The 13,640-nt window shown below is 42.1% G+C and overlaps 1 protein-coding gene across 10 annotated transcripts in view; it reads left to right on the plus strand.

Annotated features, from left to right (window-relative positions):
- The first annotated feature begins 982 nt into the window (after positions 1–982).
- The window catches only part of MAP3K4 (mitogen-activated protein kinase kinase kinase 4), a 74,686-nt gene continuing 62,028 nt past the window's right edge, over positions 983–13,640 (plus strand). For 9 of the 10 annotated variants that reach the window (XR_012659696.1, XR_012659698.1, XR_012659697.1 and 6 more), the window contains exon 1: positions 983–1,227. Coding sequence is in view for 6 of the 10 variants with exons in the window: in XM_075088043.1 (XP_074944144.1) it covers positions 1,163–1,227 (65 nt within the window). In the remaining 4 variants the exon portion in view is untranslated. Of the gene's footprint in view, positions 1,232–13,640 lie in introns of all 10 variants that reach the window. The other variant, XM_075088044.1, reaches the window with a different exon arrangement.

A 13,640-nucleotide genomic window follows, 5' to 3' on the forward strand; every position in this document is an offset into this window, starting at 1 on the left:
CTTGCACTGTTAATTTAATGAAGGAATTCCGGTCTTCAGAAATAACATATACTGTTTGATGTGTGTTCATTGCTGATGCCAGGGTTTGCTGCTCAGTTTCCGGTCCTATAGAACAAAATACGAGGCTCTGTCTTATCAGTTCTAACAATTAATAACTCGTGGCACTTTTCTGCCTTTGAAGGGCGTTAACGTTGTTATTCTAGCCAAGTTATAGTTCAGGAAATTACATTTTTTCCCTCCCTGTATTTCTAAATGGATAACGGGGCTCCAGTTCTCTGTTCAGGACTGATAACCAGTGCTGCTGGAGCCTTTAGAAAGAACAGGTTTATAAAATGAAACAAGGTGCCCCGTAAGCAGCAGAATAAATGATGCCGGGTTTGGTTTTTTTTCTGCAAAGCTATGAGCACCCCTGCTCGTTCTTCCATGTACCCCCATGAGGGGACCTTGAGGGCCTTTCATGCCTCTGAACTCTTTGGGGAGGGCTGTGGTAGCTCCAGCCTCAGCACGCGTTGGCCATCGCGCAAGCAAGCTGGTACCTGCTGAGGTAAAAAACATCTTCCTCTCGGTAATCAGATTTTTCTTCTCTCCCTGGCCGCTAAGCTTGTGGGAACTCGCCGGCTTTGAGACTCCCGGCACCCGCCGTGCGCGGCAGCCGACAACGGTTAGCAGCCCTGTCACGGGTGGGGAGGGAGCCAGGCGCCAGCTGCCGGGGCGGCAGCTCCCGCCGCGCCTCCGCCGGAATAAACGCGGGCCCTCCTGGGGAAACACGCCCCCCCCGCCTCCCGGGAGGCGAACGCCGGAGCTCCCCAGGGCGCCCGGTCCCCACCGCCTGCGTGAGGGGCGGTCGTCCCCGCGGCGGCAGCAGCCCACGCCCGCGGCCGCGGCCGCTCCCCGCCCGCCCGGGTGCGGAGGAGCGAGCGCCCCTGGCTCGGCCGGTCCCTCCTCGCGCGCCGTAGCGATGCTCCCGGCTTCCCTGCCCTCCGAGCCTGTCTTCAAGATGGCGGCCGCGCAGGCGGCTCTGCGCGGCCGGGTTCCTGCAGCTGGTTAGAGACACCCCCCCCTCCCCCCGCTCCATCTCCTCCTCCTCGCTGCACCCCCGGCGCCGCAGCAGCGGGCCGGGCCGCGCACCGCGATCTGCCGCCATGCCGGCCTCGGTGCATGCATGAGGGACGTCGCCGCGCTGGTCTCTGCCGCCGCCATGGAGGAGCCGCCGCCGCCGCCGGGGAGGTCAGTACTCGGTGCTGCTAAACAGGGAGCTGGGCGCAGGGAGCGTCGCGGGCCGCCCGCTGCCAGATTGTGGTGGGGGTCCGGGGCCGCCGCCCCCGCCCCCGGGCGCGGCGGCAGGAAGGAGCGATTCCTTGTCGGGGCTGCGCTTTTAACATTTAGCATTTTAACATTCCCACCCGCCCGGTCCCTTCGTCGTGCAAAAGCTCCGGGTAGTGCTGCTGGTGGTGCTGCTTCAGCGCTCCTCCTGTAAAGCGCCCACCGAGTGAGAAAGTGCTTCGATAAGAAATCTCTACTGGCTGCGGTGGGTAAGGCAGCGTTTTGTGGGCGCTTCGCAATTAAAAACAAATCGTTTCCTTCCCCCCGCCAGTTGAGCAGCAGGAGCAAGCGGGTGCTGCTGGGGCGCTCGCAGGGCCAGCTCCCGGAGAGAAACTTGCGGCGGTGGTTAAGACGGGCGCAGAGGGGAGGGGGAGGAGCCGCGGGAGCCCCCCGCGGGGCTCACGGAGCGCGACCTGTGAACTGCAGGGATAAAACCCGGCCCCTCTGCAGGGGTGTCTCGTCTTTGTAGGGGCCCTGATTCAGTCCTGGCAGTTGGGGTCTCTCTGGCGCGCCGATAAAACAGCAGGATCTTGGAGTATCGCTCCTGGCAACATTGCCGTCGGTACCTGTCAGAAGATACAGTTTTTTTGGTTTTTTTTGTTTTTAATTCTGCAAAGAGGTCTAGCGCTGTGATGCCTCAAGCCTTTTGCACTGCTGTTACCTCCTAAAGGTGCTGGCCTGCGCATCGGCTTTTTGCAAGTCTCCATCTGTGCCCTGCTGAGAGATGGAGATGCAAATTACTTCATGGTTTAGTATTTCCAACTGGCTATAGAAGTGTTACTTAAGTCCAAGTTATTAATTCCCTGGCAATTATATTTCCTTTTAAAGCGACATCCTGTTAATGTCCTTCACTTCTCACTAGGAGGCATTCAGGAAACGTTTTTTAAAATGCTTGTGTGATCAATTAGTGCTGTAAGGGAGTAGTCAGGAGCATTGTATTCCAGATGTGCTGTGCAAGAAAAACTTCATGCTGTCACATTCCTGAGATCATTCTTGGATATTGCAAGCTACTGTTTTGTACTGATATAATAAAAGGGGAGTGGTGATGCACTCCAGTTTGGATCGAGCCTGTGGAGTTGAACAGTGTCTGGTTTGGGTTTTCATCAATGTATTTTAATGATTTGTTTTTCTTACATCATGAGGATTTCAAAACCAGAAGGTGTATAACAGTTAATAAGATTTAACAGAAATATTACGAAATACGAATGCCAAGAGGGCACGTGAATTTGTAAGCTCCCAAGTCCCTTTTTATCTTCAAAGAGTAATAGTGCAGGTTAAGCAAAATGGTTTAAAATTAAGTTGTACAACAGCATGACCCTAGACCTAGGCTGTCTTCGTGTAGAAGAGTAATCTGCAGTCCCTGAATGGAAAACACCCAGGCATTTCCTGTCTAGGGCCATTTCTGACCTCTGCTGGATTCTGCTTATTAAAAGACAGTTTATATGAGTCGGATGTGGGTGTGGATAGTGTGGTGGCAACTTTACCCAGCAAATGAAAATTGAATTAGTTATTTCAGAGTGAGCTGGTGCGTGGGAAGGAGATGTCTCTAAACAATTAGGTAGCCTTAATTTGTGTCAGGTAATGCATGTATTCCACTGTGATTCACTTCTCTGTGTGCTTTGTGTATCAACTTCACATCTGCTTTAGAACTGCTTCTCTGGCTTAACATAATACTTGCTTTTTCTTAAAAGTAATACAAGAGTAAAGTATTTGAAGGTTTTTCAACATGATTAAAGTTGATTTAAATCTTGGAGTTATTAGGTGTTTAGTTTTGCAGCTGTGAGGTCAGAATCTTGTTGAAATCAGTGGGACTGTGTGCAGGCTTGAGAATTCGAAATCCATTTGATAGCAGGTAGCTTTTAATCTTGTTTGTAGGGTATAAATGTGTTCTTATGATAAAGAGTTCTTGGCAGGCACTGAAGGACATTGGTAAAATGCACTTTTTTGAAGTTAAATTTAATTCTCTTGGAGAGTACTCAGTCATTCTCATTAGCAATGCACCTACATTTGTTTAAAAAAAGAAAGTTAGTGATGTACTGTTGTGAGACTACCTTATGTGCTGGAAATCTGTTTTTGTGTAAGGGTTCTGTTTCTTGTCAGTATATAAATGCAATGGTATACGTTGTAAATCTAAGGCAAGCATACAATATAGTAATGGCTTTTTTGAATTATACAGTCCTTATTCCAAAGCATCTGACTGAGAATCCCTCTCCAAAAGCAAACTGTTTTTCCCAGGCCTTTCTTTCCTTCTTGAAACATACACTTTGGAGTGGGGAGAGAGGGGTGGAGCTCTAAACCAAAAACATTCTTGGGGAGCTTGTGAGCAGTTGTTGATTCTGAGGTAGGATTGCACTTGTACATTGGACAGCCTGCAATGGTAATGGACAAATGAAGAGATGCTACTAAAAAGTTTCGGGAAGAAATCACATTTTATTATCAATTCTTGTAACAAATCAAACAGAAGGATTTCAAGGAAAGAAGCTTCCAGCTAGATAATTTAGAACCCTAATCAAAACAGATACATGTTTGGTGCCTATAGGCTTTAAATTTTCTGAGACAAATTTTAGGCTTTCCAAAGCATATTCTGGCACAAAATCCACTGCAGAATAAAATTAGGCCTTAAGCGTTCCCTTTGTTTGGATGCCAATTTTGGTGGCACTGCCAAGGCATGAAGAGCCATCGGGCTACTCTTAACTTGTGCCTTGATTGCTCGCAGCCCTGTTTTCTCCTGGCATACATCCAGTGCAAAGGGTAAAGGAAGGAGCAAGGCTGTGAATAAAGTGGGACAGAATTGTGAATAATGCGGAGGCTTCCTCTGTGCTGGGGAATTTTTCAGTGGTCTGTCTATGGGATTTGTTGGCTCTACGATGACAATGAATTGGGCTGTCAGTCTGCAGCATCTGTTGTCTGGGGGGAAGCCTGAGGTCATGTCATGAATTGTGCTCAACCTGTTTTTCTGTTTGCCAAAATATCTGTATGACTGATAGCGTATCATCAGTGAAAGAGTTTAAAATTATTTTATTAACTTAGGATCCTAACTTCAGCAGAAAAAACAATTTAAGTGGACAGAGTTTTACCATCCATTTTTGTTGTTGTTGTTGTTTTTGTCATGTGTTTAAATGAGGTAAGATGTAATCTCTATGCTTCATGTATTGCATTTTCTTGTTTACATGTGCAAGATTGGGATGAATGACTGATTGCTCCACCTACGCACAGACACACACGAAGTGCTAGTTGAGATGTCTTTGGCATTTGTAGCAGCAAGGATTAGTCTGCCTTGTGTGACTGCTTGAGTTGTTTTTATGTCTGTTAATTAGTGCTGTCTGTGTCAAGGTTGGTTTTACTATTATGTAAGCTAGTGATATTGGCCCTTGTGGAATGCAAACTGCTGTGATGAAAAACAGACCTGCTGAATTTAGAGGGAAGGATAAGGGATATGCAGTAATTTTTACTTTAGGGAGTGGATTGGGATTTTCAGAGGCTTATAAAGATTTGGCTCCCATGACAACCACATTTCTTAAATTATATACAAATCATTCTCTTAAACTGCATCTGAAATGGCTTGAGAAGACAAGGTTTTTTTATACTACTCACTGCTAGTCAAGTAACATGTTGACCTCTGTCAGCACAGGAAGATAAGGGGATCTCAGCTCTTGTTTCTTCAGCCGTGTTGTTGGATTTGCTCCTGTATATGCTGCTTATGTTTGCAAGGCTATTACTTTCCTTAAGTTTGCTTCTGCTCTCGAGTGTTAACTGCATTGATGCTATGTTTAGCCTGTAATCTATTAACTAAATTTTTGAATTTAAAAAAATAACTTTGAAGTTTATTCATTTAAAGAGCTGATAATTGTCCCGTGCTCATCCTTGACTAACTGCAAACATAAAGCCAAACTGGAATGTTTGCTCTTAACACCTGAGTTTGAGTGTTGCTGAGTTGTCAAATGTTCACCCGTGTCCAGTCCAAGAGCCCTGTATGTAAGATCACATCAGCTTGCCATGAACCTTGGACAGGTTTGTTCTGGATCCAGACAAGATGGGATATAACTTTATTGCCCTGATCAATGTCTCCTACTGTCACGGGGTAGGAGGAATAAATTCGTGCTATTCCTTATGTGTCCTGCTAACATTTAATGGCATTGACTGTTGTGTGTTGCTTTCTAATGTGTCATACATTTATGATTTATTCTGCCATCAGCTTATGTGTGCTGATGGCTTCTCTGAGAGCAGTGTTTGTTTCATAGCTAAAATGGTAAAAACCTTTACATCCTTCCAGGAAGTATTAACAAAGCCACAGTTATGTATGTTTCTGTTAGTTCTTAGCTGCACTGTAGAACTCCCCACGGGCATGTCCACTGCACACCTGGGATGCTCCAAATAGTGCAGAGTGCTGCAACTCTGTTGCATTATCTGGGTTTTCTACACGTCCAGTAGTCTAGCATCCAGGTGTAGGCACCAGCTTCCACTAAAAACATATTCAACTTTTAATGCTTCACCTTTAGGTTCTAGTAGACTTTGACTTCATCTAAAAGATGAACTGATTCTTTGGGATCAAAACCAGTTGGTAGCTTTTTCTTATCTAGAAATGGAGCTTTCTGCCAGAAGGGCTAAAGTTTGTGCATGTGAGAGTGGGGGAAGAATGGCTGTTACAGATCTTATTATCTTTTATCCTAGGTCTGTGTTTCTCAAGTTGTCACTGTTATATATGATATATTTATAGTTGAGCCCAGCAGTCTAACACTTTCTGTCATCGTATCTCTTTTCCCAGTAGTATGTAACTTCTCCTGGTGTGGGTTAAATTTTCCTGAAAATACATCCAGATTTGTTACTATAGATTTTTTGTAAGTAGTTCTTAATTAAATATACTTTATTTTTTGGGTGTGTAACTTGAGTAGCTGGAGATCTTGGGATCTGATTTGTGCAGGTGCCAAGAACTTACACTGTGACACTTACCCTTTGGATTTATACTGTGCTATGTAATACTCAACTGTCTTTACTTTAGTGATGAGAACATATTTCAGAGCTTCTCATTACAAACAAAACAACAAAAGATAAAGTGTTGGTATTGGAAATTTCAATTTAAAAAAAAAACCATTTTTTTTTTCCCCAAAGATGGGTTAGGGTATAGTTGAGGTTGAAAAAGCAGCATGGAGGATGAAGCATGGTGACTGAAACCAATTAATATTTTGACATTAGTTGTTCTGAGGCATTGAAGAGAAGAGAGCTGGATACTAGGTGGGCTGGGTGAACCTCTCTTAGCGCCTGTTTCTACCGTTCTAACCTTTGATCCATTTGCAGCCTCACCTGGTAGGCTTAAATATGGATGCGGAAACCTGGCAAATCCATCAACATTTTCACACTTTTTTACATGTTATAGAGCAATATCAAAATTAAATAGGTCTGTTGTTCTTTCCTACTGAAATAACATATGGCATAGTTTTAATCAAATAATCTATTTATCAATGGGGAAGAAAACTCAGAGCTGAATGTACATGCATATTCTGTAAATGCTGTTATGTTGTAATCCAAATTTGCATGAAAATTTATAATCTAAGATGGAAAAATTAGTTAACCTTTCTTTGTTTCCAAATTTACTAGTAAAAAAGAACAGGAAGTTCTGTTTATTTTTTTTCTGAGATGAGAACATGAAGAGCTGCCAAAATGGTTATAAGAGCTCTATTTTATTTATTTTTTTTATACTTATTTCTAGTTGGTGTAACTTGCAGAGGAAAAATCACTTCCTTAGATGATTTAAATAGGTCTAATAGCTCTCATCTCTGCTTGCAAGAAAGATATACTGAATACTGATTTGCAATTTGCTTGACTTATTTTTAACTCATTGTTTGAAGTCTACCATATTTTTATAGTCAGTCAAAAGGTTCTTCAACACCTCTCTGCTGTTTCAATAGCCTTTGTTTTTTTTTTTTTTTTGTGACTCTGTCTTTCTGTTGTAAATATAATGATCAAGCACTTAGAAGCTTCTGCCGAAGAATATGGGAGAATTTTGGGAAAAGCATCAAAGTGCTAGTAATTTATAAAACTAACTGTGGTAGTTTCCAGATATTGAGAAGCAGAAGATTTTGTCTGAATTTCTCTCTTAAAATAAATGTTGCTAGTCAGTACAGTAGCGCTGTAAGGAGCTTTGTAATGGGAGGAACTGGCTACAGTCAGACATGCACTTGAGGTCTACTGTAGAAATGAAGCGTGTTCACACTTGCTGGGTCTTTCTGTTCTAATTAATCAGCTTAATTGAGAGTTACCAAGGGGGAAAAGATGTTATTTGGAATCAATTAAAGATTAACTTTTTTGTTCTAAGCTTTATACTAGCCTTTTCCTCAATAGTGACTTTTTCCCTTGTAGATTTCTGCAGAGACAGTGATTGTTCTATCACAATGAAGTTTTGCTACAAACCACTCTTGATCTTGCAGTAGAAATACTTGCTTTGTACTTCTCTCAGGCCTTAGGTGATCTGGGATTTATTGTACTTGATGCTTAACTGTTAACGTAAACCCATAGTTTGCAAGCAGGTGGCAAGATGCAGGTCCGGGCTTCCTAGGAGCACTGGGTGTTTGCATTTGTGCAGCCATGCTATAGGTTAGTCTTCAAAGCTAAACAAGGCGTAAATAGTGAGCAAAACATGGGTATTACAGGGCTACTATTACATTCTGACTATTTACTAATGAAGTTTTAGTGTTTCTGTTATTATTTCTGTGTTGATGAGCCTGTGTTCATAGGTTAATTTATAGATAAGCTACTGGAATTATGTAATTCAATCAGTTCTTGGTGGTGATACAGGTATTACCTTAGAGCATCTTCCTGCACGAGTGTTTTGCTTTTATCATTGCTGCAAGTAAAAAATTGCTTTAGTTTTGCAGCTGACCTAGACTAGCAGTTACTATTCTCATCTCCTAACATCCCTCTCTTCCCCCCTCAACTACGAATATCTGCCATATGAAACTTGCTAGCATAACATTAGGTACGTTTGGTTGCATAATCAAAATTGAAGTGGTTGAAATTGGAAAAATCCTGCTTATGAAGGCACTCCAGCTAAGCTGGATTGTTTCAGCAGCACCAGTGAAGAAACAGGGTTGGTACTTTCAGTTAGACCTGTGCATCTTGGGGGCTGGTGACTTCTGGCAAAGTGTCACTGTGTCACTGGAAAGTGGAAGGGCCAGTTCTCTTATAAATTGCTTCAGCTACAGCCAGAAGAGAGTGACTGAGGACACAATTCCACATTGTGCTCTACGTGTTGGAACAGAAGGTTACTTTCTCCCCCCGGTCTCTCCCCAAGAGGAAGCCAAGCTTTTCCACTGCATTCTTTCTGGATCTAGCAGTCGTGTCTGTAGAGTTTTCACTTCAGCTTGCTGATCTGATGGGTAACTGGTGCACCAAACAATTACCTGTTTTTTTTCCCCCGTCAAATTAGTGACTGAGTTCACATGATTGTTGGCTTCTGTGCAGAGGAGGCAGGCATGCGCAACCTGGGAGACAAAAGGTGCGCTGGAACAGGTTCCCCTTTTTGTGTCAGCTTACTGTGGCTATAGTCTTGGTAATTTCTGAGGCTCTTCTATTCACACAATTTTTTTCTACAGGGATGAAGTAGCTTCATTACATTTTATACTTGATTTTAAATTTTTTTTAATACTACTTCATGTTTTTTTGTGCTCTTACAAGCTTCTCTGCTGTAAGCTGTTCTAATAAAAACTTAGATTCTGCAAAATCTGCATCTGCAGACCTACTTGCTTAATGATACAAGTGCTTTTTTTTTTCAGTTACCATCAGCAGTAAATGGTAAAATTAGTGTGTCTGTTATAACTAAATCCCCCCTTCCCCCTGCCCCATGCCACCTCTTTTCCCCAGCATACTGGTTCATTCCTAGACCACAGAGACAACTGATCACATATTATGCCTCTGCCTGATTGCTCTGGGAGGAAAAATGTAGCTATGTACAGCTGAATTTGAATGTGAATATTTCTTAAAACTGAAATTGTTATGCTGATACTATTTCTTCTTTAAAAAGTTATTTTGAAATACTTGATGACTACAGAAAAGCCTGAGATTTCTGTCTTAAGGTGACAACATGACAAAATAGTTTTTCCTTTCCTCAAATTACTTCTGGACATTATTGTTAGCATCTCTGTCTCCTTCAAACTTCCTTCTACTTTTAAGATAAGTTTCAAGTTTGTTTCTTCTTATTCATTTTAGCTGTGACATTGGTGTGCCAAAGATAGTATCTGTTTTTATGGTTAGAGAAATTGATGAAAGGTTGAAAGTGACCCTCATAAATATTTATGTCTTAGCTTTCAGAAGAGATGGGAAATGGATGCATTTAACTAGATAGGATTAACCACCTCCTGTAGAAAGGTAGAATAGTCAGTGCAGCTGTAAGGGTGATCATAGGGATACACTAATTGAGTTAGAGAAGCATGCTTGAAAAACAGGTCTTGAGAAATGAGTTAGCAATCTTGCTTTTTCCTTACCAACTGAAGGAAGAGTTGCAAGGGAAACAAGTGCTTTAGAGAACAATGTTTTTATTTTGTGCTTCCTCTGTTTGTTTGTTTGTTTTTTTTTTTTTAAATACAGCCTTCATGCCAGGAGAGATGATACTCTGAAGTTGCCCTTTACCACTATGGGATTGCTGTTATGTGTTTTTCTGCCAGACTTTATTGTCAAGCTATCTAGATGCTTCTTTTCTAGAGTAAAATAATGTCTACAAGATTCTTGTGAGCTGGAAACTTGGAACACCAAAGCTCTTGTTACTGCTCCCCCTTCCAGCTCAAAGTTGCTTTCAGTGCTTTTTGTTCTACTGGTTGGATATAGCACGGGTCTGTGTGTTCTTGTTCTCTCTAAAATTTGGGAAGGCAGCAGGTAACAGATACTCCTTCCAATTTCTTACCCAAACCCATGGGTATTCATTTGCCAAGCAGTGGTATTTTCCAAAAGTAATAAAGTTGGGGTTTTTGTTGTTTTGGGTTTTTTTTTTTTCTTTTAAAAGAAGGAAGCTGATCCATGTCTTGATAGAGACACGGTGCTTTTTACAAGTCTAATTGCATTTGCCCTTCATAATTTGAAAACTTTTGTGTTCTTAAATTTTTACCCTAGAAGAACTTTTAAGGAGGACTGTATCTGCAATTTATCTTCATGGTAGTGATTGTTGTTGGAAAAAAAACTAAACAAAGAAAACCGACCCAAACTTGGTGCTTTCCTATAGCTTACCCAAATTATCTTAAGGACAACAAATTAAAAAGTCAGCCAAGTTTCATGTAAAATTTAATTATACTGTTAAAAATCTTACCAAGTATATTACCAAGTTTGTAACAGTAAGTCCTTTTAATATGTTGGCAGCAATTAGAAGTTATTGGTGAGTAAGATTTAACATTGACTGCTCAGAAATGCTGAGCTCAGGTATATGAGGCTCAAATGTGAATACAAGGTCAAGTATCTTTGTTACTGTATGTCAGTATTAGGTTTTAATGTGAACAATTTCTTTTTACTGTGTCTGGAGGTATAGTCACAATAGGAATACGTGACATGTACACCATTTAAATGTCCATGCCACTCACAGAATTTTTCTGTCTTGCTGACCAGGCTGTTTTTTACCCCCCCGTAAGCACTGTGCCAGATTGTACAAATAAAGCTATTTTTTTGCTAAATACATCCTGTGTAAAACTGTGAGCAAATTCCTGTTGCTCTGTAATAAGTGTAATGAAAAAAACCCCGATATTTTTTTCTTGCTCTTTACTGAAGGCTTTCTTGGAATTACCCTTAGAGTCCTTCCTTCAAGGTTTTTTGTTACTGTTTCTTTTGCTGCCCTTACAGCAGTTTGTAGTAACTGCTTTGAATGCAATAGCTGCAAGCACTTACTTTTAGTACTCGCAAATGTAGCAGATCTTTAAGAGAAGATTGTATGCGAAATTGGATTTATAGACCGTTCTGCTTTCAGTTCAGGAACTCTTCAGAACCAAGTCTATTTATTTAAGCTTAAAGCTTCCCTCAGAACAGGGAATGTTTAAAAGGTGATTAAAAAAATGGGAGCGTGTGATGCTTTCGTAATATTGGAATGTAACATTAGGAGTTTACACCAGAGCACCAGTCCTGTACGTTAGCAGAACTTCAGTTCATTTCATCTTAGCCTTATTAACTTAGGTTGTCTAATCCTCAGTCTTAGTTTCCTGAAATGCTACAGGTTGATTAATGAAGTTCCTTCTTTGTGCTGATGGTCCAGGAGCGCTGTCACATTCTCTTGTGCTGTGCAGGTAAAACGAAACCCATTATTGCCCCACAGAGTTAGAGATGTGGATTCCAGAGTTGTGTTGTGTGTGGCGTTTAGCAGCTCTAACCGGATACTGTTTTGTTTTTCAGTTTTAACAGCTGCAGAGATGGTTACCTAAAAATCCTGTTTGCATTACCAGCAGCCCTGGGATGATGACAATTTGCAATTATGTTCTTGTCAGAAAATTGTTTATCTTTGAAATAGAATGGTTACAGCTACATTTAGGGAGAGCTACCTTAGCTTTAAAAATATTTGATTGGCAATGTGTAGTGCCTATGTTTTCTGCTACTGTAGCTAATTGACAATGTACATTACTAAAAACAGGCTAATGAAGCTTTGTCTTCCTTCATACTTTACTTATCTAGCTGAATCCCTGTTAAGGAACATGTATTTAATAGACACTTTGCCGTTAAAACAAAGGAACTGGGTGTCAAGAAGTAGTACTTGGTAATTCGGTGGTGGACCTCATACAGACCTTGCAGTTCTCTGTATGGAAATGGCAGGGAGTTGTAGGAAGTGTTGAGAAAGCCTTACTGGTGTGTGTAACCTCTTTAAAACTGCAGGAAGCTGTTGGTGCAGTGGCCTGTGGAGTGCGCAGCTTTGTAAGTGTAGTGGTGGGTGATTTTCCTGGCTTCTGCGTGTAGTTGCCCAAATTGGGCAGGAGTGTTGATCTTCTGGAGGGTAGGAAGACCTTGCAGAGGGATCTGGACAGGCTGGATCGATGGGCTGAGGCCAATTGTATGAGGTTTAACAAGGCCAAGTGCTGGGTCCTGCACTTGGGTCACAACAACCCCATGCAGTGGTACAGGCCTGGGGAAGATTGGCTGGAAGGCTGCCCAGCGGAGAAAGAGCTTGGGGGTGCTGGTCAACAGCCAGCTGAACATGAGCCAGCAGTGTGCCCAGGTGGCCAACAGCATCCTGGCTTGTATCAGGAGTAGTGTGGCCAGCAGGAGTAGGGGAGTGATTGTGCCCCTGTACTCGGCCCTGGTGAGGCTGCACCTTGAATACTATGTTCAGTTTTGGGCCCCTCAGTACAAGAAGGGCACTGAGGTGCTGGAGCGCGTCCAGAGAAGGGTGATGAAGCTGTTGAACGACGGAGCTGAAGAACAAGTCCTGTGAGGAGCGGCTGAGGGAACTGGGGTTGTTTAGTCTGGAGAAGAGGAGGCTGAGGGGAGACCTTATGGCTCTCTCCAGCTACCTGAAAGGATTTTGTAGTGAGGTGGGTGTTGGTCTCTTCTGCCAAGTCAGTAGTGATAGGATGAGGGGAAATGGCCTCAAGCTGTGTCAGGGGAGCACTTCAGGGGTGGTTTAGGAGGATGGTAGTGTTGGGTTGACCACTTCATGATCCTAGAGGTCTTTTCCAACCTTAATGATTCTAACTCAAATTTACTGCTATGTGCTTGTAGTCCTATCAGTTGACCTCTACTGTTCTGATTCCCAGCAGCTGTGTGTGGGATGATAAGCAGTGGCTGAACCTGTGTTAATTATGTAAGTGCCTAATACATTTGACCTCCTGTTTATGAGGATCAGGGTAGCTGTTATAAAGGGAAGATTTTAAAAAAATGTTTCTCCCATAGATCTGTCGTCGTTTTTAGTATGACCTCTTATTACTGGTTGTTGCAAACTCTGATAGTTTGAATAATGCTTCAGTGAAGTGCAAAAAGTTTACACTGGTTAAAAATCATACTCTTCAGTGTGACTTTAGCCTACTTAATTTTAACATGTCCCATGTGATCTTCAGTGGCCTTTTCATTTGTTAATCTATTTATAGTGATAAATGACTGTATTTTTCCAAAGGCTCATGGCCTTTATCAACAGCAACGATTCCCAGACTTTTTGTTCCCTGTCCTGCTGCTTCAAATTTCATATCTCAATTTTCCCCCTCTTATTTTTTTTTGCAGGGCTTTGAAAATCTAGATTTATCTCGGTTTTCATGTCTGAGCTGGAATCGTAGATACATTGCCAACACTTTGGCTTAGTTTAAAAAAAAATCCTGTTGTCATCTTCATATGCAAATTGAAGAAATTCTGTATTCTGTCTTTTCAGA

Source organism: Phalacrocorax aristotelis, chromosome 3, assembly GCF_949628215.1.
Source record: "Phalacrocorax aristotelis chromosome 3, bGulAri2.1, whole genome shotgun sequence".
Taxonomy (NCBI): Eukaryota; Metazoa; Chordata; class Aves; order Suliformes; family Phalacrocoracidae; genus Phalacrocorax; species Phalacrocorax aristotelis.